Source organism: Lepidochelys olivacea (genome assembly GCF_965140295.1).
Source record: "Lepidochelys olivacea isolate rLepOli2 genome assembly, chromosome: 14".
Taxonomy (NCBI): Eukaryota; Metazoa; Chordata; order Testudines; family Cheloniidae; genus Lepidochelys; species Lepidochelys olivacea.
Genome location: NC_140424.1, coordinates 23,235,712 through 23,259,068, shown reverse-complemented (window position 1 = coordinate 23,259,068; position 23,357 = coordinate 23,235,712). Strand labels below are relative to the sequence as shown.

Genomic DNA, 23,357 nt, shown 5'->3' with positions numbered 1-23,357 from the left:
ACACAGCACGTACCGTTTGCCCTGAGGCTCTCAGGTGAGGATCTCCTGGAGAAGGAGGAGCATGTGTCAGTGGTGCAGATGAGGTAAGGCAGCTCCTCTTCACCGGGATGTAGAAAAACTGCAGCTTGAAGTACCTTGTCAGTAATGGGCAATCAATTTCTTGTAGTCTAGAACAGGGAGAGGGAAGGAGAGCACTGCAGAGAGCCCACTGTGTCAGCACAAGCGAGGCGTGGCTAGTGTCAGGTAGGTAAGGCGTGCGCGCACCGTCCCCACCCCCACACAAACAGTCGTGTGCGCGGTGAGGGAAACAGTGCAGGAGCAGCCCAACGCTCTTTACTTAGCTCGTAAGCTCTCTGGGGCAGGGACCGTCCTTCTGTCGGATGTTCGCACAGTGCGTTGCACAAGGGGCTCTGCACAACACCACAGCACGAGACACGGCCACGTGCACCACGAAGGGACAGCACCGAGTGTGGTGAAGGGTTCGTCACCAGGCCTCAGTCGTGGAGGCTAACAGAGTGGGAACCCAATCCGCCATCATCACCTCACAGCACAGTCTACACCAGGGCATAGCCAGAGGATCTGGGCCCACCTTTCATGGACATCAATAGAGCTACATCTATTGATACCACCGGAGGCTCTGGCCCTTGGACTCCGTAAGGCGACGTGCGGTGGGAGGGCTGGGTAAATACACACAAGGAATGGGAGCCGGGTTCCCCTGGTGCCATCCCACTCACCTAAGGTTCCTGTACGCCCGGGCCACTTTCCCTGAGATGCGGTCTGAGCCGAAGACCACGACGCGCAGCGTGGAGACCTTGGTGTCCTCATCGTAGCTCAGGAAGGGCCTGCGCTGGACGCACACGTTCTGCGCTATGTGGTGCTGCGGGAGCCGCTGACTCAGCACGTGCTGGGGCAAGGAAAGAGCCCTCCGGGAGCGTGCTGGGATGTGGTGCTTGGCCTCTGGGTTGCACAGGCTCTCGGCCCGGCGCAGAGGTAGGGAGAGCGAACCAGTGTCAGGATAGTCCCTTACGTCTCTCCGCAAGACCAGCTGGCTTTTGCTCTTGAACAGCTTGCAGATTTTGCTGGCCAGTCTCTGCCTCTGCTTGTGAAGTGTCGTCTCCTCTTTCAGGTCCAGCCTCCCCACCAGATCGAGAGAGCTCTCATCGCTGTCTTCGGCATAGCCACTGTCCATGCAGTCCTTGAGGCTAGACACAAAGGACTTAAAGGACCTTCTGGAGACCACTGACAGCTCCGAAATGGAGTCCTTGGAAGTGGTGAAGAGAGACATCCGCGAATGTTTCGATGCCTCCTCTGATAACTCTGAGTACACAGAGTCCTTGGAAACCGCCGAGATGGAGGAAAGGAGCGAGTCTCTTTGTGGAGAACAGCCATCAATTTCCGTCTCCTCTTCCTCCTCATCCTCCAAGAGCACTGGCTTGAGAACATCGCACTCCTTGTTGAGTACGTCTCTGAGGATATCTGAAAGAATAAGAGCCAGCACAGAGTCCTAAACAACACAACATGGGAGATGAGAGGGGCATATCGGGCCTCCCAGCCCATCAACCCGAGGGCCAGTGAGGGATTATCCTCTACAGTGTGTTCTCCAGTACTTTGTCCAGCCTCGTATGACCCCAGTGGTGGAACTTCTACCGCCTCCTTTCTGAGGCCGTCCCACACGAATACGAAATGCACTTGTGCCCAGAACTCATCTTGTCAGAAGTTGTCAACGTTTTTTGACCAAAACAAGTGGATTTGGTGGGGGGGGGGGGAAGCGATTTTGTCAAAAACTAAAAACACTTTCATGAAAACAGTTCGATTTCAATGAAATTTTTTATGCAAAAAAAGTTTGAAACAAAAGTCAGTTTTCTTTCAAATGGAAGTTTTTGTTTCCTTTGGGTTTCCAAACACCAAAGTAAACTAACATTTCTTTTGCTTCCTTTCAACTTGGATTGTCAACTAGTTCTACTACTTATGGCCACACCCCATTAAAATGTATTTTAATACTAATCAAGATAGCCAGCCAGGTCAGAAAGTGATAATGCCACTGGCTCCCTGACAAAAATGTACTCTGTGAGAAGAATGAAACAGACAAGCCCAGGGGAGGACAGGTGGGCCAACAGTTTTCCAGAGTGACAGAATTGATGTAGCTTGTTGGGGCCGGCTGGCATTGAATGCACAGTCTGCACAGAAACACAGAGATTTGTCATAAGCAGGGACTGGGAGTAAAAGAGAAGTAGCAGCTTCGCTTGCAAAATTGCCGAGGAGGGAGGAAATTACCAGGCCAGGCACAAAAAACTCTGCTCACCTGACCCTATCCTGAGGGCAATGGAACCCCCCCACACACCATATTTTGTTGCCCAAAGCGTACGCCCACACTGGAGCTGGAGGTGAAATTCCCAGCTCGGGGAGACATACCCACACTAGCTTTCATTGAGCTAGCATGCTAAAAACAGAGCGTGGCCACTGCAGTGCGAGGGGCTAGCCACCCCAAGTATGTGCCCATCCTAGGTGACAGGCCCGGGACTCATGCTCCGGCTGTGGAGGCTCGCACATCTGTTTTTAGCACAGTCCTCAAACTAGGACTCGCACCTCCAGCTCCGGTGTGGCCTTCCGCAAAGGGAGCTAAACTTGCCCCCAAGGGGGCCGCTACAATTTGGCAAAGTTGCGGTAGGACAGCTGGCCTGTCTGCCCAGCCCTGGAAGGACCGACGCCACGTCCTAGGTCTCTTTCAGACCCTTGCCTTGGGGTGTGGTTTATTCATTTCAACACAAAACTCGGCCAAGCAACACAGAGTTATTTCCCAGACCAAAACAGGCGGCAGGGACCCCAGGGCCTTTCCACTTGTGTCTCTCCCCACTGCTCCAGGACCTGCTAGGAGCCAACTTCCTTCCTGCAGCCCCCGCCCCCGCCACTGAGCCCTCTCAGCTCTTTATGGCAATCACTGACCTCTCCCCTGCTGAATCTGATAACGAGCCAGGGCTGGCCACAGGATCCCTGACCATTAAAGGGGCAAGCCACCCTGTTACAGTTGCATTATTATTAATTGTCTGTATGGTTGTAGTACCTGGGGCCCCAGTCACAGACCAGGTCCCCATTGTGCTGGGCGCTGTACTGACTCAGAACCAAAAGGCAGCCCCTGCCCCAGAGAACGTCCCATCGAAGTACTGGGTAGGTTCCAGTAACGTACATTTTCAATATCAAAGGTCATTATTTCTCTTGACATTATCTATATTCTAGGAACGCAGGAAGGTACCAGATCAGTGCTGAGCCAGGCCTCAGTGCTGCGAACACCCACACACATGCTTAACTTTAATCCTGCGAGGAGCGCCATTGACTTCAATGCATTTCAAACAAAGCACGTGTGCGTTTGCAAGATGGGGCCTCGAAAGCCTCTCCGGTCTGGGATCCTGCCTCTGCCACTGGCCCCGTGCTTCCGAGGAAGTCAAACTCCCCACAATGCAGCTCTCTTTGCACGCCTGTGCCATGGGGGCCAGGGGAGTTCTTCCTCAGCCAAGCTGTGGGTGAGTTTTAGCCTTACCGAAATTATCCTTGTCCCAGCTGTAAGCGTAGCATCGAGCAACGGGGATGGGGACTGTGTGAAGTTTACACGACTGGGCCATCCCTGAGAAGAGAGAAGAGCAAGTGGCAAGTTAGGAACATAGAGTGAGAAGGCACCTCCTGTGTGACTGAGTCCAGTCCCCTGCTATTTATTGCAGGCCCCTCCATCTCATAATCCGTTTACCTAGCTCCATCTCAAAACCATTTAGATTGTTCGCCTCCCCTCCTATTGGAAGGGCCATTACAGAACCTCTCTCCTCTGATGGTTAGAAACTGTCTTTCATTTCCAGCCTAAATGTATTCAGCGCCAGTTTAAATCAGCTCAGGCAAGCATCGACTGAAGTGAAAAGTCCCAGCATCAAGGCCCCTCTTCCACTTGTGAGCCCCCACCCCCTCCTCTCCAGCAAGTGATGCCACCAGCAATTCATCCTAACAGCCAGGGATGAATGTGGGAGGGGAGGAAGTAGTGAATTCTCACTAGCTCCTCCCACAAAGTGAACTCCACCCATGTAGGACAGCAACATGAGAATCTTCTCACCACAGACAGTGTATGTGTTAAACAAAACAGCCTCTGCCAAGCTCATCTGGGGGGCTCCTTGGACTCTGTCCCCACTCAGTGGGGCTAAGATGCCGCTTTGTGCTCCATTCCACCCCTCTGCCATGCTGGGGCCAGAGATCAGGTTGGAATGGCACTCCCAAACTCCGCCCACAATCCATGCCACACTCCGTAATGACACCACAATGAGCCATCGCTCACAGCCGATCACGCAGACCTTCACCATACAGCCAGGCATTCTCCTTGTGTGAGTGCTTTCGGCAGCAGTGAAAAAGTTCACAACATCAACATTTAAAGCGATCCTTGCCAGGCATGCGGGTTGATACTCCGAGATGAATGGGGCAGTTCCGAGCTCTCAGAGCTATAATTTCAGGCTGTTTGCAGACCCAGGCAGTGGTCATTGTTACAATCGGTTTGTGTTTTGAAAGTTTTCTTCCTAACCATAAGGGTTAGAGACTTTTTTTTTTTTTTTTTTTTTTAATAAAAGCTGTGATTCTGGAGCAGAAAAAGAAATAAGCAAGAAAACCCCCCCAAAGACCAGCTCATCATGAGGAAGTGAGCCAGAACAGATTTTTTGTTCTACTTTTGAAATGTAGTCCAGTCAAGGATTTCATGCTTCATAGCATCCACTCCTGATCTCTCAAAATAGAGCAGCTAACGTATATGACAGGCCAGGCTAGAGAAAGAAAAGTAGAACATTGTATAAATTAGAACAACCCCACTCACTCTCATACCTGTGATCTTAGGAAAACCTGCTTCAGCCGCAATGTCCTGCAGCATGGACTCCAGCTGTTCCCTGGCTGTGACAGGGTCGCTGGAAACAGCTGCCAGCTCCTGAGCTTCTGTGGTGCGAGAATGGATCTCTGAGAGCTCTTCTAAGGTCCTGGACTAAAGAGAGAACAGAGATTCAGAGACAGCTTGTCTACATGTGGGTCTCTCTTCATGAAGCATAACCCATTTCTTCTAGAAAAAGAATCCTGGCCAGAGCTAAGTGAAACACCCTTCTCCCCCCAACCCCCATAAAAAATTCTGGGAAAAAATGTTTGAATTTCATTCAAAAAAATCTATTTTTTTTGTTTGGGGGGGGGAATTTAAACTATTTTAAAAAACAAGAAAATGGGAACTTTTGTTCACTTTGGTCTCTTCTCTTCCCTCCCTCCTTCTTTGCCTTCTGCCCCCTTTTTTCCAGTGGGTTAAAAAAATGAAAAGGCAGGGTAGGGCAGGGCAGGGCAAAGGAGTAAAGTAGTGAGAAAAAAGTGGGACTTCCCCCCCGCCCCCAACCACAAAAAAGTTTCAAAAAGTAATTTTAAACGTTTCAATCTAAATATAATTAAACAAAAAAGAAAGTATGACAACACATTTTTTCCTTGAGAAATCGTTGTTGAAACCGCGTTTTCTTTTGTTTTAAACTTTTGATTGACAACGCAATGAGCTCTATTCATCGCCATTTCCCATTGTTTCGTTGTAAAATTATGGGAACGAATAGTTGTTTCTACCTTCTGAATTGAACTGCTGCGAGATCTCACCTCCCCCTTGCAACTCACAAGACAATTTACATTCATGCAGCATCCCCAGAAGCACTGTGCAACCAAACTGATCCGTGAATTGCACAAGGGTCAGCATGGAACTGCAGCCATCTCTGGGATGGAGAAGACCACTGCTAAACAGCACACAGAAAAATCACCCTGTGTGCCAGGGATAGAATTGCTCTTGTTTAAAGGCCTCCATGCAGAACGCAGGAGTCTCTCTACCTTCAGAATGCGCTGTAAGCTGCCCATATCGCACTTGGTCCCAAAAGTGGCCTGGTAGATGTGTCCAATTAGCATGACGAAGGTTCTGTGCTGGCTGTGCTCCGCGGTGCTCATCTTCCTGGCGACAGACTGATATTCGCTCTGAACCTCAGAGGGGTTGAGCAGCAGAACCGTGCTAAGGGCAACATGGGATGGTGGTTAGTGAGCGTAAGATAAAATCAACTCAACTCACTGCAGCTCCAGGGTTAATTAAACAGCACCTTGCAAACTGGACCCTGACATGGGAATAGATAGAATAAATAATAACAGGTTTCAGAGTAGCAGCCGTGTTAGTCTGTATCTGCAAAAAGAACAGGAGGACTTGTGGCACCTTAGAGACTAACAAATTTATTTGAGCATAAGCTTTCGTGAGTGAGCCGTAGCTCACGAAAGCTTATTCTCAAATAATAAATAACAGTTGCACTGTTAGCACGACCTGGAGAACAGAGGGACTTGGGAGCTTTGTGTGGCATTTGATCAATTCCAAACTATTCCACCCACCAGATGGTGAAATCCTTCCACATTACAGGAACATGGAGCCTGAGAGAAGCCCTTCACCTCATTATCCCAGTTTACTGTACACACACAGCACTGCCCAGTCCTCCCGCTCATGCACTGTCAGCAATGGCCTCTAAAGACCAGCTTTGCTCTGTCGGTGCTTGGCAGACCAGCCCCAGCACTCTGGTTCCTGGGCTTCCCATCAGCACAATCTGCCAATTGTGTCAGGCCACGGGCTGTTTTACCAATGTACAGGCTGGACACAGAGCAGGAAGTCTATGTTGACAGCGGTGCAAATCTAGACGGTTGTGATTGCACACAGCGCTATGGCCCTTCCATCAGACAGACACTGGGTCCCTCCCCCAAATAGCCTGCAGTCTAAATGAGACAGATCACACACGATTGGGGAAGGACAGAAAGGGCGAGGGAGTAAGAGAAGGAAACCAAACTTGCCCTTGAGACAGCATCTTGGTTAATGGGGTTGGCTACTGGGCCCACATGAGATCTTGGCAGATGCACCAGATCCTTGCTAGTTTCCAGGTGTGACTGAACGGATCCATGGCATGACAGGATATAGACCATACAAGACCCGTCTCTATCCCAGTGTCCAGTTGCTGCTGCAGAGATTGACCAAGGTGCTCAAACTAAGAGTCCCTAGATTTAAACACCTGGGGTGGGTGGTCTCAGAGGAAGGCCCCTGCTCCTGGAATTGGGCTCCCGGCTAGGCCACCAGAGGCAGAGGTTAACCTTCAGGACATGGCGCACAGCCTGAGGCAGAGCAGTGGGGAAGAGAGGCACTCCTTAAGCACGGCAATGGAGTTTCTTCTCCATACTAACAGCAACCTCTAATTGCATGTTAATTGCTAAGGCCCTGGTCCAGCAAAGTGCTTAAGCAGGTGATTAACTTTAAGCAGGTGAGCAGTCCCGGTGTAATCAACAGGACTTGCTTAAAGCTGAGCACATGCTGCAGGGTTTGCAGGACCGGGGCCTCAGTAGGCCCACAGGCTCAGGCAATGGGCACAGGCTTTGTATAATGCCCAGGCCTGGTCTATACACAGATTTTGTACTGGTAGAAATATGTGGGTTAGGGGATATGATTTTTTTCTTTTTTACCTACACAGTTATACTGGTACAGCTGCTAGTGTGAATGTGGTTACACTGGTATTAACACACCAAATACCAGTATAACTTAGTCCCTTTCCCATACAGGGATAGCCAGCCTGGTATAAAGCACCTTTATGCTTTTATCACTGCATCCTCACTGGGAGGCGAGCTGCTGTACCATTTGAACACACTTGTATATTTAAAGCAGTACAACTGCATGCCGACAAGCCTGAAATAAAAAATGCTCACAGTAGGGGAACCTTAGCGATGGCTGAGCCAGCGGCTGTTGTTAATAGCAGGCTAGGGAGAGATCAGCTCTGCATTCACACTTTCATATTTACAGATGAGGGTGATAGCGTGGGGAGGAAGGGATCGAAGGCCCAGATAAGGCCCCCTCCCCCTTCTCTGACTCAGTCACATACACCGGGGTACGTGCTGGCTTGCTTATTTGTCAAGAGATGGCACTTTTATTGATCAAGCATGAACCCTGTCAAACTTCCTGCCTGGGATGGGGTGAAGCTGTTCCCCTCCCTCCAATCTTTGCCCCGCACCTCTTCTGGCTAATGCATGTCACTTTGGATCTTTTCTGCTCTCCACCTCGCATAGAGATCGGACCAAACATTCTCCGGGCGACAGCCACAGATCAGCTCCTTCTTTTCACCATCCTGTTCTTTTCAAGACCATGCATTTCCCACCATGGGGCAACAGCAAACACACACGCACACACTGAGAACTGGAGAGGGCCCAGGACGGCCACTTTGGGAATGCTGGTATTTCCACTTTATCCATATGCCTAGACCATTAGTTCAGTGCTGTTCTCCACTGCCCCTTCTCCCCCGAACCCATACACAGCCACAGCTGCATCTTGGGTGACTTTCTAGGGGCTGCTTGCCCTAGCTTGGCATCTGCCCCTTGATTATGAGCACTATGGAAAGAGCAGTGGGGGTTCCAGGGAGACCAGCTGCCAGACCACACAAAGCCACCCCCATCGATCCCCTCCACCTCCCCACAGCAGCACTCACACAGTGGAGCTCTGGCAACTCTTCATGGACAGTCCCTGCTCCGCCCTCACCAGCCTTTGGTACGAAATCCCTGTGGGGAAAGAGAGAAGCAATTCACTGACTGCAGCAACTTGGATCATATGGGAGCAAGACAAGCCAGTAAACTACTGGCATCAAGTGTGTCTTTTTAACATTTGCTGAACTGGCCAAGGTAAAGATCAGGAGGGCGCCTGATCCTTTAAAACGCATTAGCTACCACACGCTAACTTCACATCTTCAGGCCTCATCTAGACAAGGCCTGAGAGGTAACTTGCATTCAGAGGATCACCCAACACTCCAGGTGGAGCCAATAGTACCTAGGTAGGCATGGGGGGTGGGAACAAAGCCTATGGCAAAGTGATAGGAGACATTATGCTGGCGGTGAGTTACCGGCCCTACTTCAACTGTGCGAGAGCTATGGAGAGGGAACGGAGGGGTGGTCAGGACCAGATAATGTGGGCAAGAGGCTGGAGTGATGGGACAGAAACCAAAGGAGATGGAGACAAGGTCAACCGTAAGCATGGAGCAGGTTGGGGAGCTCACACAGAGCAGGGAGGAGAAGTGTGAGGCATATGGCAGTCAGAGCAGTGAGCTGGGTGTGAGGTGAGTATGAGACAGAAGCGATGGAGGTGGCAAGCAGGAGGCTGAGGGAGAAATCACAGGGGCAGAGTGCAAGGGCGTGTTGGGAAAAGATGAGGACACAAGATCTGAAAGGCAGGTTGGCAAGCAGAAGAGCCGGAAGCAGATGCAGGGAGGAGGGGGCTATGAAGCCGGAGCAACTCCAGGGAGATCTGAAGGCAAGTCTAAACTATGTTCAGCTAACAAGAGAAAGCAAGGGAATGTGATGGATAGCAGGGGCAGGGAGCAAGGGCATACACGAAGCACACAACAGAGAAAACCCAGTAGGTCGCATCCCTCTGCCAGTGCCAGACCATGCCCTGCTGTTTTCTACTGTTCTGTCCAGTTTTCATTTACAGTGTCCCAGGATCCCCTTCAGCTGAGCAGACAGGGACCAGGAAGGTGAGTCACTGCTAAGGCGTAAGATGTGTGGCCTCAGCCGGGTGGCTGCCGAGGCCATCAGGGTCACATGACCATGCAGTTCACCAATCTCACCCCATTGCACCGTCTATGCTCTAGCCTGCACCAGTCCACGAGAAGCCACGTTCAGTCCAGCAGTGCTGAGCAGTTCTGCATATCGTTGTCATGAACAGTCTCTAGGCTGGTGCAGAACAGTCAGATACCAAGGTCAGTGGGTTTCACTGTTCACAGAGTCTCTAAAGTGCCATGGATGGACTTGGCCACTTGACTCCCAAAAGCAACCTCCACAGTCAGGCGAGGAAGAATTAAAGGAGACGAGCTCTTGATCCCCAGGCTTCAGGACACCAGCTGATCAGCAGCAGGGAATCAGGATAAAATAAGGGGCTTTATACCAGGGTACAGTCCTCTGTCTGACGCCTCTGACATGGGTCACTGCTGTGGGCAGGACGTTGTCCATTCCGGTGAGGCAATTCCATTGGCTTTAATAGGACCAGTCACGGGGGAAAACAAACAGGGAAAGTTTTCCTACACCACTAAAATTCACACTATTGAACTGCAACGAGCAACTACCCGCTTCCCCAGGACATCCACAAGGCCTCACTAGATGGAGAAGACTTTGCAGTGATTTTCTCTCATCTATTTCATTTAGCGTCTGTAATGTGCTTTAGGAACTGGGGTCCCAGGTGCTGGGGGGGCGGGGAGGGGACAAACTTCTCTCTTATCTGCTTCCCATCCCCCCCGTTCCGCAATATGACTTCTAAAGTCTTCTCAGGTTGCATGTGCAAATTCAGCATGTACCGGCCTGCGTTCTCAGGCCTGGGCATAGGCTTTTTATCTGTCCACAGAACAAGTTGCCATGCAGGCAGCAATCGTGCAAGCTTCCCCTCCCCCACACAGCTTCCCCCCGAACCAGGATCACCCGACGGGCGTTCAGTCCATGTGGAATGCCCATGCCTGGCCACCCCCAATGAGCCTCAAGGGTGATGACAGCTTTGTCCATCTGAATTTTTGGCTCCTGGGAAGTGGACTGAGACCTACCAAATCCATTTCAGCCAGGACACCAAGCGGCTACCAGACATGGGCCTCATAAAGCCCCTGCAGCAGCATCCCCTGATTGAGTGGTGCCTTTCCGCTCAGTTTCCTGGGGCAGCCTGTGCTATCCAAGCGGATATTTTGTATATCGATTCATTCAATGATCATGCTTTGCAGAACAATCCACACCGACCCAGGCTCTCAGACAATACCAAGGTTTATTGAACTCTCGGTAAATATTGACAGCAGCTTTGTCTCGGTTAATCTTTACCTCTTGGCTTTGACCTCATAAGATTCCCAGGAAAGCTGAAGCATCTGGATAGTAATATGGTGACACTGTACCACAAACAGCTCCGGAAGTGCCCGGCAAACAGAATGAGTCTATAAGGTCTTGGTTGGATTTCCAGTGAACAAGCGTGATCTCCACAAAGCTATCACTGTTACTGGTCCCTGAAGACGGTCCTTCCCGCTCACGATCAGGGCACATTGGCACTGCTCTGTGCTTTGTCTGTTTCCATGGCTGTCAAACCATCTGCCTCCTCATACAGTGTAAAGAGAAATTTGGCTCCAAGCCCCCAGCCACGTTATTCTTGGGCACAATGGTGTCATGATGAGAGCAGGATGCAGTGAAGGCTCCTGGGGATCTCCCAGGGGTTTGCAGTTGTGTTTAAAACAAGCTTCCTGAACAGGTGTCACAGCGATAACAGACCACAGAGATGAGGCTGGGAGATTCCAGGGAAGTTCAGGGACAGCATCATTGATAGCACCACCATACCAACCACATGGTACTTCTAGGGCCCATCCACACTACAGATACTGGACGGTTCCCATCTGCTGTGTAGACACAATTCCTTTCCTGGTTTCAGCACAAAGCTGCAGCCCAGAGGACAAAGTGCACCCAAACCTGGTTCAGATGGAAGGCTCTTTATCAGGACCGGGTCTAACCCTGGGACTGATTTCCAAACACTTTCTCCTGTTTTGTATTGCACTGCTGCATTCCCTTGCGATGCTGCGGATGCGTAAGTGCATGGAGCTGCCATAGTGGTAGGAAAACAAACCACCCCAACATCTCCTCCCCCTGCCTGGGGGTCAGGTCTGCAGGCCAAACATCCCAGTCTGAACCTCACACTGCAGTCTGCCTCTCACTGGCACCACGTCCCCGGCGCCTGCCGGTCAAGGGGGCAGGAAAGACCCCCGTTAACGAAAGAAACTAGATTTGTCATCACAGCAAACCCAGTTTCCTGGTGGGCGCCGCACAGTTCAGAGGGGGAAACATTAACCCTTTGGATACTGCACACACCACTCAGCAGCTTTCATCCGGCTGGCAGCATGGAAGAGGCAGGTTTTGAGGGGTTAACTCCAGAGCCCAGAAGATGAAGAAGGTGACTGGTGGGGGAGGACATGTCAAACTGACATTTTAAAACAGAACTCGTCATTGTGAGGAGAAGGTTCTCACTAAGCCCTGCCTTGCTGCATGTCTTTGTTCCCCTACACACTCCCCACGCAAAGGCAGCCCTGTGACATCAGCATAATCTCCATCCCCGCACCGCGGCTTTCGCGACATGAAACTGGGACTTGTGCTGCCGTTAAACGGGGTCAGAATACACCATCTCTAGACAGGAGCATGTAGCCCAGCCCAGATGTCAACCAGAAAGAGGCATTCCCAAAGCACACTGTCCCCTGGAGAATACTGCAGTTTCCTGCCTTGCCAGAATTTAGCATTGAGCAATGCATCCCATCACTTCTCCCACGCAACCGAGCGTCACGCCGCAGCAAACAGGAACTGGCCAACAGCCTGCACTGAGTTACAGAAGACTTCCCTGTTTTGCTGGTGCCATTTCCCAGCTGTCACTGTCTGGCCTCATGCTTTTTCCTTTTATCCCTCCGGAGTCCTCAGTCACTTTCTTTCATAGGAGCAGTGCCCATTACTGGGACCAGCAGGTCTCCTGGCCAGTGCAGCCTGCTCTGTGAAGTTTGGTTCTCATTACAGGCAGTGTGGGAAACACCAGGGCCACAGAGATGTGCACAGCAGAGGGGACGTAGGCGGATTGGTCAAGACGAGAATGCCGGATCCAGGTAGCTTTCTTTGGGGACCTTCACAGTCTCTCTCTGGCCAAATCCAGAGCAATTTCCCACCTGCTCGCCCTCACTTTAGGGGTCTGGATAAAATAGGACCCAGTTCTGAACCATCCTTGGTTCTGACTTTGCAGAATTGCAGCCCAGCTCTATGTGGCTTTGCCATTTCAGAGACCAGGCCCAGCCAGATGAGAGGGAATGGCCGGAGACCCCTTGGAAACGTGGGGGATGCTAGGCCAGGTTTAACATTGCAGCAGTACCCAGGAGGGGCTGATTTAAGGTAAACGGATGTAAGCTGCCTTGCATCAACCTGACTCTGCAGTGTAGACCAGGGCCAACCCCAGCCACTGGGCTGCTTCACTGGGAACCCTGTTTGGGAGGGCTTGAGAGCTCCAACCAGTGAAAGGTCTCCAGACCCCCTTGCTTACTGGGCCTCATTTGCCACCTCACTTAATACAATCAGTGCACTATTCTTAACATCGTATCCACAACCCAGACAAAGACCTGAGGGCCCAGCCTGTACCAGGGCAGCTCTGAGCTGGGATGTGGTTTAGATGGCAGTTACAAAATTTTTTTTTAATCCTTTTGCTTCCTCGAAAGCATCTTCTATCCACCCCCATTTCTGGAACCTCAAATTTCACCCCCACTTAACACCTGGTTAATCTCTACTTAACCCCTTGGCACTAGCTGAAGAATCTTTGCTGATACTGATAATTTGCTGATAATTAGCCTGCAGTTGCCAGTCACCATCACCAGCAGAAATTGGATCCCTGGGTAACGTCACAGTTAAGAAGCACACAGTGTATTCCCCCACTGTCCTCCCAGAGTGCTTCAGCTCTGGAGTACGGGGCCTCCTCTTGGCCCTGTCTGCGCTAGTACATAGGGCATTAGCAATGATGTGTGCCTCAGGGCTTGCCTACACTACAGAGCCACCTAGGATGGCAGAGTCTCCAAGTGGAGACGCAGCAGAGGCAGACAGAAGTTGTTCTTCTGCCGCCAGTAGCTACACCGCTTCCCCAAACAACATTAGCTAAACTGACAGATGCACTCTTCTGTCTTCTCTATACTGGGGGTTTTGCCATCATAGCTACGCTGGGTGTGATTTATTCATAGCTATGCCAGTAAAACTTTGCTGTGCAGACTTAAGGCCGTGTCCACACTAGAGAGGAGAGCTTCTCCTGCTGCCATAGCTAACACCACTCGTTGGGGGTGGTTTAATTATGTCGACAGAAGAGCTGTGCCACTGTAAGGTCTAATGTAGACATGGCCTGCCCGTTGCCAACACAGGTTTTCTACAGCACGTCCCCTAACCCTGCTTGGAGCTCATCTAATCCTGCATTAGCAATCAAATGGTGCCAAGGGGTGATGTGGTGATTAACCAGATGTTAAATGGGTGTGAAATTCTACAATCTGTTCTAATACAGTACTGAAGAAAAATGATTCTCTGCATCTCATCCTCATGTGTAAGACCCTTTTTAAATGACCTTTTCTTTTAATTGAAACAGCTGCTTAATTGGAACCAATAGGCCATCCACGAGCATAGCCTCATTAAGACGATTCTACTGCGTAAAGACAGATACGATTACATGCTGCAGGTCTTGCCTGCAGCTGAGCCCAAAGTCCAATTACACAGAGACAGCACCTCAGCCACAAAACAGTGGCTGGGAGTTCCAGGGTACTGTATGAAAATTTTTTACAAAGCAGCACACTCAAAGACTAAAGCCACCTTGATGGGAATGAATGGATTCACTGTTATAACCAAATTGTCCCGCTGAGTCACTTTCCTTCGCAAAGCAAAGTTTAGGGCTAGTGGCAATAGCAGCAGGGAGCAACCAGAGCTGGTTTGCCATGCAAAAAATACCCCCAGAACAAAGAGGCTGCAGTGGAAATTCTCATCCGCTTCATGAATCCACCGAGATCAGCATGTCTATCTGAATTTAACATTCATGGAGACATGTCCGGTGCCATGCAACGCGGTTCCTCTACGTGACAGCATTAATGCTAAACACATGACCCTGGAAACGTAACTATGTCAATTCAGCTTTTGACCTCTGGAGGAGAGTTGGCTTCCAATCTGTGTTAGGGCAGCAGTGAAATGAGTTCAGCGGTCTCAGCCCGCTCCTCCCAGATGACAAAAGCCCATTTACAACTGTATTGGAAAACACAGAGCAGATGGTAGCAAATGGACCCACAGTTTGCTGCATGGCTGCTGGTCCTGAGCTTTGCATGATTTGTTTAAACACAACGTGTGTGTATGAGAGCAACACTCAGAGAATTTCAGAGAGAACATTGTGCATACCAGGCCACCGTGGTGAGCATTTCTGGTTTGGCATGAAGAACGGTCAAAATACTTCACTCAGACCCTCTGAGGCTAAGTTAGCTGCACCCAACACCACAAAGACTACGCGTGAGAGGGATCTGTAAAATGATGGACTGTTTGGATTCCTACCTGGGGCCTTGAGTTCATCGCTGATGAAGGTCAGTAGCTCCCGGTAGATGTTGCAGTAGGGCATAGGCCAGGTAAGGAAGGTATGGTAGGTGCTAATGGCCTTCAGAAGCAGGTCAGAGTCTGGTGGGAAGTGAGGAGTCTATAGGGTAAAAAGAAGTAGCATGAGGATTACAATCCAAGGTGGGTCAAGGACACAGTCATGGAAGCCTGTCCTTCCTCTTTGGCTTTGGTCCCTCCCTGCTCCCCAACACCACTCAGATGGATTCAGATCCTCCCAGGTCCCAAACTAGGCTCCCAAACTGAGCTGCTCGATAGCCCAAATAAAAGAGGAGGAGGTTTCAGCGGCCACTAGCAACATGGGAAAGCAGGTATCTGGGCTGGCACTGGGAGGATAATAAAAATAACTCTCAGTCTAGATCAGACCAGAGGTTGTACAGTCCACTCTCTGACTGTAGCTAGCACTGGATGCTTCTGAGGAAGGTTCAAGAAACCCTTCCCTGGGCAACTACAGAATAACCTTCCTGTTGGGGTTGTTTCTTCCTAAACTCCACCAGTTAGTGGCTTATGCGCCAAAGCAAGAGAGTTTCTCTCTTACTAAAGAGAACATACTCTTAGCAACCATGGATGTTCCCATCCTTTCAGATGCATAACCCTTTTATGAATCCTGCTTAGTTCTTGGCCTCCCAGAGATCTTGGAGCAATGAACTGCAGAGTTCAAGGAGAGTGATCACTTTAGATAAGCTATTACCAGCAGGAGAGTGGGGTGGGGGGAGAAAACCTTTTGAAGTGATAAACACCCATTTTTTCATGGTCTGTGTGTATAAAAACATCCTCACTGCATTTTCCACTTTTATGCATCAGATGAAGTGAGCTGTAGCTCACGAAAGCTTATGCTCAAATAAATTGGTTAGTCTCTAAGGTGCCACAAGTACTCCTTTTCTTTTTGCGAATACAGACTAACACGGCTGCTACTCTGAAACCTGAAAAAAAGTATTTCCTTTTATCCGTTTTAAATGTATTGCCTTTGGGTTTCATTAGAAGTTCCCTTGGTTTGATTAATTATGAGAAAGAGCAAATGGGGCAGATTCACCTTCTATACACAGGTTATTTTGTATACTTCTATCACGTCCCCTCTCATTTATCTCCTCTCTGAAAGTAAATGGACCCAAACTTTTCAGTCTCTCCGACTTATGATATTTGGTTGCTTGTTTCTGATCCTTTTCCACATCTGCTAGATCTTTTTTCAGATGAGAAGATTAGGGCAGAGCACAGTACTTCAGGTGAGGATATCCCAAAAGTATAACTAGATTATAAAAAGAACTAGATAAATTCCTGCAGGAGAGGAAGCCTATTAGCCACGATGGTCAGGGATGTAATCCCATGTACAGGGCAACCCTAAACCTCTGACTGCCAGAAGCTGGGAAAGAAGCCGGAATGGAACTATCCAAAATTGACCTGTTTTGTACACTCCCCTGAAACTCTGGTACTGGCCACTGTCGGATGCAGGAAACTGGGCTAGATGGACCCAGTACGGCAGTTCTTATGTCTTATATAATGACATTATTCTGCTTTCAGCTAGGCCAGTGCTCCAATTCTCAGCCCGTCCCTGAAGCTGAAGTTACAATTGGTTAAAAAAATTTAGGACTTACACACAGAGCTGCAGAATAGAAGAGAAGAGCCAATGGAGTGAGGAGGTCATAGTTGCATGTCTCTTGGACCTGCAGGAAATACACACGAGAAGAGGAGTATCAGCAGTGCTACTTGGTCACAGAAATACCTAAAAGCTGTCAGGAGATGGAAGGAAGCTTTGTAGGAAACCATCCAGTCGCAAGAATTGCTCATATAGGGTCTGTCCAGTACCCCACCCAATGACATTGATGCTAAGATTCCCATTGACTTCAACAGGCACTGCACAGGATTCAACAGGACTTTTCACACCCCTGGGCGACATTTTTATACTGATGTGTCTGTAGTGTAGACCTGGCCTTAGGTTGGCGTAACTATGCTGCGTCTGCACTGGGGATTAGGTTGGCGTACCAACGCTTGTCAGGAGCATGGGTTTTTCACATCCCTAACCAATGCAGCTACATCAGCCTAGCTTTGTAAGTACAGACTAGGCCTTTGGCACAACACATCCAAGCTCTGTCTACACCGGGAAAGTGAGGCGCATTAGAATAAATTGGTTAGTCTCTAAGGTGCCACAAGTACTCCTTTTCTTTTTGCGAATACAGACTAACAGGGCTGTTACTCTGAAACCTGTCATTAGAAAATGTGTTAACTACAATCTTTAAATTAACACTCTGTTAAATGCTACTTAGCGCCCAGCGAGGACAAAGATAGTCATGTTTAAAAATATAGATTAGCTGGTGCCAGTCAATCCTAGATTCACATGAGTGAATAATGGAAAATATTTTTGCAACTATTCAAATTCAAAAGGGAATTTATATCCAGCCAAGTTTGTGACCCTTTACATTTTCTGAGCAACGGAACTTTATTCACACTTGTTGCAATGTGTGCTGTGTATTGAATGTAAATCATGCAACCAGATAACAGAAACACCACCAGCTGATTTACATCACTAGGCAACATTGCGAAATTTGCAACAAAGCTAATTATGGACAATCTGCAGACTAAGAATTATTCACTGAGGAAATTCACCAATAATTATGAATCCATACAGGAATAGCATGAGGTGTTCCTGAACGACTGGAGAAAAGGGGGAAAAGATTAAAAAATAATCAACTTATTAGTTGCCATATTGCCTACCCCAGCCATTTAAAAATCATGAATCAGGCCTAAAAAAAAACCCCAACAGACACATTTTTGGTTCATTTTAGTTCTTTTGGTTTGAGTCTTTAGGGTAAGTACATTTGGGTCATGTTTTTAAGATTTTCTCCTTAACTAGAAAGGCTAGAAACTTTTTACAAAAATGAAAGCTGAGATTCTCACTTACTCACATGAATCTAGGAGCTGGGGCTTTAAGGAAAACATCAAATATTGCCAGACTCATGATAAAATTGTGGGGGTTGGCAACACTGTCATGTGAATTATTTGCTCGCTTGAACTCCAGAGTCCCTAACACCACCTCCTGCCAGGCTAAGGTCTCCCACCCAAGTCTTGAGGCTACTTAACTTGGGAGAGCTGATGGCCTCCCATCAGAAGATGGACTTATTGAAGGTTAACAGTTCAGCACCTCTGATCCTTCACTTCCCATGCTTAGCTGGACATAGCAAACCCTAGCAGCCTGCTGCTTACTACAGATGCTAGCATTTGCTCAGTCCCTACGTTCCAAATGTATTTTTGGTTGCAAAGCAAACCAGAATAGCTGAGGCAAAGCTTCCATTAAAATAGCAGGAAGCAATCAATTCCTTCTGAATTGGACAGGCAAAAAAAGAAAAGCTTGCAACAAGGGAGGGTCTCAGGAAGCCAAGCCTCATAAATTCTAGCACACCAAACCAACTGCAGCCCTGCCCCTAGAAACATGCATGCCCAGGACTCCTGGAACCGTATGGCTGGGATCTCCCTTCCCTGGCTTCCCCCTGCACAATGGCCAGCACACAATGGAGAATGAGACTGGAATCTGGGCTGGTCCCCAAGTGCGGAGGAAGGCGGTCGCTATTGTGGGACTGGAGGTCATGCACATAGCAGCACTTCAGGAAGTAGGAAACCTCTCCTTGTGTCTTGTGATGCTATTCAAAGTGCAGATGTTCAGGCTTGCTCTTTTTCCCAGTGCACTATCACATCCCTTTTCTCTGCAGTTCCCACATGCCAGAAGCTGCTCTCCAGAGGTCTGACCTTGGGCCAGCTCGACTATCTCCAGGCACTGATGCTCAGTCATTAACCCTATTATAATATCTGCTAAAAACTGCAAAATTCAAATCATTTTGGGCACAGGGGCTTACACTTTTGCACGCTGACTGGAGCAGGGCAAGCGGGAATGGGGCCAACTCACGGCAAATCTGATTCACATTTGGGGGTCCACACGCAGAGTTGGGAGTCTCCGGTGCTGAGAGAGAACACGGCCAATTGACCAGCAAGCCTGCAGGCCAGACACCAGCTTCTCTTTCACTGGGCATAACACTCTGACTTCCTCCTGCTCAAAGGCTTCCTTCCTCCATGGAAAGCAAGAGACCTAGCATTCAAATTATATAGGGGACGAGGCTTCTTTACAGACTTCAGAGCAGGACCCCCTGCCAGACTCCATCCTAATGACAACAAAGCACCCATTGCCCCAAGCCTCCTCCCTGCTGGGGCACCCTTCATTCTTGCTGGCAGGGCCTTACCTCTTTGGTTTTCTGCAGGATTTTCTCTAGGAGGATGAGGTAGTTTCCTGCATCTCGGCTGACCAGCTCCTGCAGGCTCCAGCAGTTCAGACACAGCCCAGCTATCAGAGCGAGAAAGGAAAACCACATTTCAAATACACCAGAAACTCCAGAGCTGGCAGTGGGGGTGCACAGAAGGAACCGATAACACAGGGAATATGGGGCTAGCACTTTGAGTCATTGAGAGCTAGAAACCCAGCATGTTCATTCTATTCTGTTCTTATCCTCCCCTCATTGACACAGTATCTGAGCACCTTCCATTCACACATTAACTGACTGACTAATGTCTGTCACATGTGGTTCATTGGGAATTGTTTTGGCAGAGTCCACACTGCTCCCTGGTGATATCAGGGAAGGCAAGTCAGGGAAGTGCACTTGGAGCGGATGGCTGGGATGTTTGGGATGGTCTTCAGTTCCTGGAGGAGTCTGTTCCACAGTCTGGCACTGACTCCGTGAAATCTCCGTCTCCTGCACAGATGAGCTTTACCCTTGAGGTAGAGAGTTCCATTGTACCAGAGCAGCGGTGGTGTCACCCACACTCCTCATCCAGGAGCTTTAGGATTTTTTAAATGCTCCAGGCCCTGATCCCTGAGCACCCTGCAGGACTTGAACTTGGCCTGATGGCAATTGTGGGAACATGGTACAAAGGTAATGAGGCAAGTAACTCCTACTGTGGTCACCCAGGTATTTAATGTCCCTCAATTCCAAGTCTCACACCGTTATCACCACACACCTTCCCACCTGTGCAGCTAGCAAGTAGGAGAGCAGAGACGTTAGAGAGAGAAAAGACCCGGAGAGCGAGCTCAGGAAAGAGTCCAGACAGAGAATGCCTCCAATATAGGGATACTGCCACTAATCTTAGCCAAGAGACCTAGAAAGCCATCTCAGGTCTCAGATAACTATCTTCACAGAGTACACAACTTACTTCTACCCTGGTATTAAATGATTTCTGAAGGAGAAGATGCAAGATTTATGAGCCACTGAGGGAGCGGAAAAAGGTCACATCTATCCAGACCAGGTGAAACTGTATCACCAGTAAAATACATCTCCTGACACTTGCTTCCTTCGTTGTCAGTTCACAGCCCTAGCCAGTCCTCCCCACTCCTGCTCATATCGTGAACCATTAACATTCAGCTGGCTTTGCTACCTGGGCCACTGAGCAGGGTAGCTGTTGTTACTAGCAAAGCTATTCCACTGAGAAACACTCATGGAATTTCAAAGTGCAGTCTTGCTCTGAAAAGTTATTCTGAAAAGGGGTACAGTCGGGCTCCTTATTTACTGGATCTCTGTGACCCTGGGACAAGTGTGATCAGCAAGCAAGAAAAAGATATTTTTTCCATAACTGCCAGCTCACCCTGCAAGTCTGAGAGTCAAGTCTGGTTTTTTCTATCTCATGCATCATTGCCAGGCATCTTGACCCAGCTGTGGTGTATTATTACTCTGTTTAAGCTGTGCATGTCTGTCCCTAGAAGGAAAGATGCTGCCATAGGAACTGAACAAACAATTGTGTAAATAATGTGCAAACCAAACAAAACTGCAGCTCCCTGCCCAGTAGCTGCACTGGCTTTACAATGTAAATGGCAGTAAACCTTATTGTGGGCTCTAACGTCAGCACAATTCTGAACACAGCAAGAGAACAGGTGTGCAGAATAAAAAAGAGCTTCCACAGTCATTGTGCTAACTAAAACCTTTGCAAGTTGCTACAGGGCTCGGAGGCTGAGATTTTCAAAGCCACCAAAGTGTGTCCAGTTCCTATTCATTTTAATTTGAAAAGCTTGATCATAATGCTTCAATAGCCTGTTGTTTCGGAACTAGTCTAGATACCCAAACCAGACACTCGTGTCTTAATTATGGGAAGAGCTTGAATAAATGGTTTAATGTAAAACACTGGTGTCGAACAAGGATGCATTCTCTCATCTCTCCTGTTTGTCATTGCCACTAACCTCATGACGAGAAGCGTGGATGAATACAATACAAGCCTCATGTGGTTTAACTATAGTACGTTCGAAAATTTTGGTTTTGCTGGCGACATAGCTCTTCTAAATGACAGCTCCAACCATATGTAAGCAAAGAACGCCCAGCAGCACAAGAAAGACAGATTTAAAAATCAGTTATGAAAAAACAAATCTAATGAGAACCCCAGCAACTCCCAACTCCCGTGTTACATTAGAAGGCAAAGGAATGTAAGAGTTCACATGTTTCAGCAGTAACATGCAAACCAGTGGGGATGTCCAGGAAGAAAATGTCACAACCTGGCACTTCACCAGTTTAAACAAGATTTGGTCGTCAAAAATCTACCAATTTTAAAGACGAAACTACAAATCTTCAACTCCAATGTCACTGCCACTTTAACATACAGATGTGCAAGTAGGTTGACCAGACAGCAAATGTGAAAAATCGGGATGGGGGTGGGGGGTAATAGGAGCCTATATAAGAAAAAGACCCAAAAATCGGGACATCTGGTCACCCTACGTGCAAGCTAGAAATCCTCCTAAAGATACCGACATCTCAGTGCCTTAGGTATTAAATACAAATACTAGGTATTCACTTGAATGAATTTATAACAAATGTCAAGATCCATCAGAGTGTTCAACAACCCCTTATCTCTAAAGATACCCAGAATAGATGGAAATAGCTCATGTTAAGAATGAAGCCAGAGCTTCTGCCACTGGGTAGGGAACATGGAAAACAGGCCAACTGAGAGAGTCCTTGTGTCAGACAGAGAGGAAAAACTTCAGGGACTTAACAACATGGAGGACAAGCAAAGAGCAGCCCAGGATAGACAGGGATGGTGGTTTATGCTCTAAGTGACATGTGACAGCGCAAGAAGGTTTTAGATTGGCACGCTGGGTGTAACTGGACTCTGACTGGCTGGCTGTCAATGAAGTTACAATCAAAGTCCTATGTGGCACATTATGCAGGAGGAACTTATGTGGCAGGAACCCCTGAATTATGCCACTGTTTGCTCCACTAAGCCCTCTCCTCCTTACTGCTTTGCTAAGTTCCCAATACCCCTTTCTCCCTCAATATTCATTTAATTTGCAATTCAAGTTCAGTTGGACATTGCCTCTAGATTGTCAGCGGCTGCAGATTTTTGCACTGAACCCACACTGGACTGCTTTGTAAAGGTTGCTGGGTAATGAGGGCAGAGGTTGGAAGATTTTTGATACTGGAGAGGTAGATGCAGCTCCTCTTTCCCTCCCCTTTCTGGGTAGAGGTTACTCCAAATTTGGAGGGGGGAAGGTCTGAATTCCTTGTGTTCCACCCCCCAACTAAGCTGAATAGCAACCAGCTGTCCCATTGCTCCCCACGGCAATATCTGCTGCCACTTCCAACAACCGACAGACAAACGTTTTAGCATAACCTTTTGAATAAAATGATCTGCAGTGAAATACTTGAAATGCCTACATTATCTCATTAGCCTTCAGAGTTAACGTCCCTAAACTGAGATTATTGGGGCAGTTCCCAGCTCTTAGCTCTATTGTTTCAGAAGATTCGCACGGGTAGCACATCATCATTACCCAGGGGTCACATCTTGAAGGTTTTCTTCACAGCCTATAGAGGTTAAACACATTTAATAAATAAATAATAATAATAATGTGGATTCTGGAAGAGAGTTGTTCTGCATATCCAGTAAGGAAGACAATTATGCATTAACTAATGTGGCTGCACAATCACATTATAATATACAGTGTCCCAGTTATGCTTATATCACTGAAGTTCCGTAACTGGAGGAGCCAGACAGGTTTGTCCTGTTTTTAGGCACAAATTCCATGTGATAACAGAGATAAGACACCCCAGGCTGTGGATTTCAGGGAGGTTGCTTCATCTTTTGGGTGGGCAGGACTCCACACTGTGAAGGCCCAAGATATAGGTGGGTGGAAGGTTGGGTCAAGA

General features: G+C 48.5%; 1 protein-coding gene across 1 annotated transcript in view; it reads right to left on the bottom strand.

The window, feature by feature from the left end:
* The window catches only part of PIK3R5 (phosphoinositide-3-kinase regulatory subunit 5), a 93,593-nt gene that overhangs the window by 14,925 nt on the left and 55,311 nt on the right, over window positions 1–23,357 (bottom strand). Inside the window, exons 3-11 of the mRNA XM_084646760.1 lie at window positions 19,422–19,522; window positions 16,788–16,856; window positions 15,139–15,277; window positions 8,526–8,595; window positions 5,863–6,037; window positions 4,846–4,999; window positions 3,536–3,619; window positions 735–1,476; window positions 14–167 (exon numbers count right to left, since the gene is read on the bottom strand). Of these exons, the coding sequence (XP_084502886.1) occupies window positions 14–167; window positions 735–1,476; window positions 3,536–3,619; window positions 4,846–4,999; window positions 5,863–6,037; window positions 8,526–8,595; window positions 15,139–15,277; window positions 16,788–16,856; window positions 19,422–19,522 (1,688 nt within the window). The remainder of the gene's footprint in view (window positions 1–13; window positions 168–734; window positions 1,477–3,535; window positions 3,620–4,845; window positions 5,000–5,862; window positions 6,038–8,525; window positions 8,596–15,138; window positions 15,278–16,787; window positions 16,857–19,421; window positions 19,523–23,357) is intronic.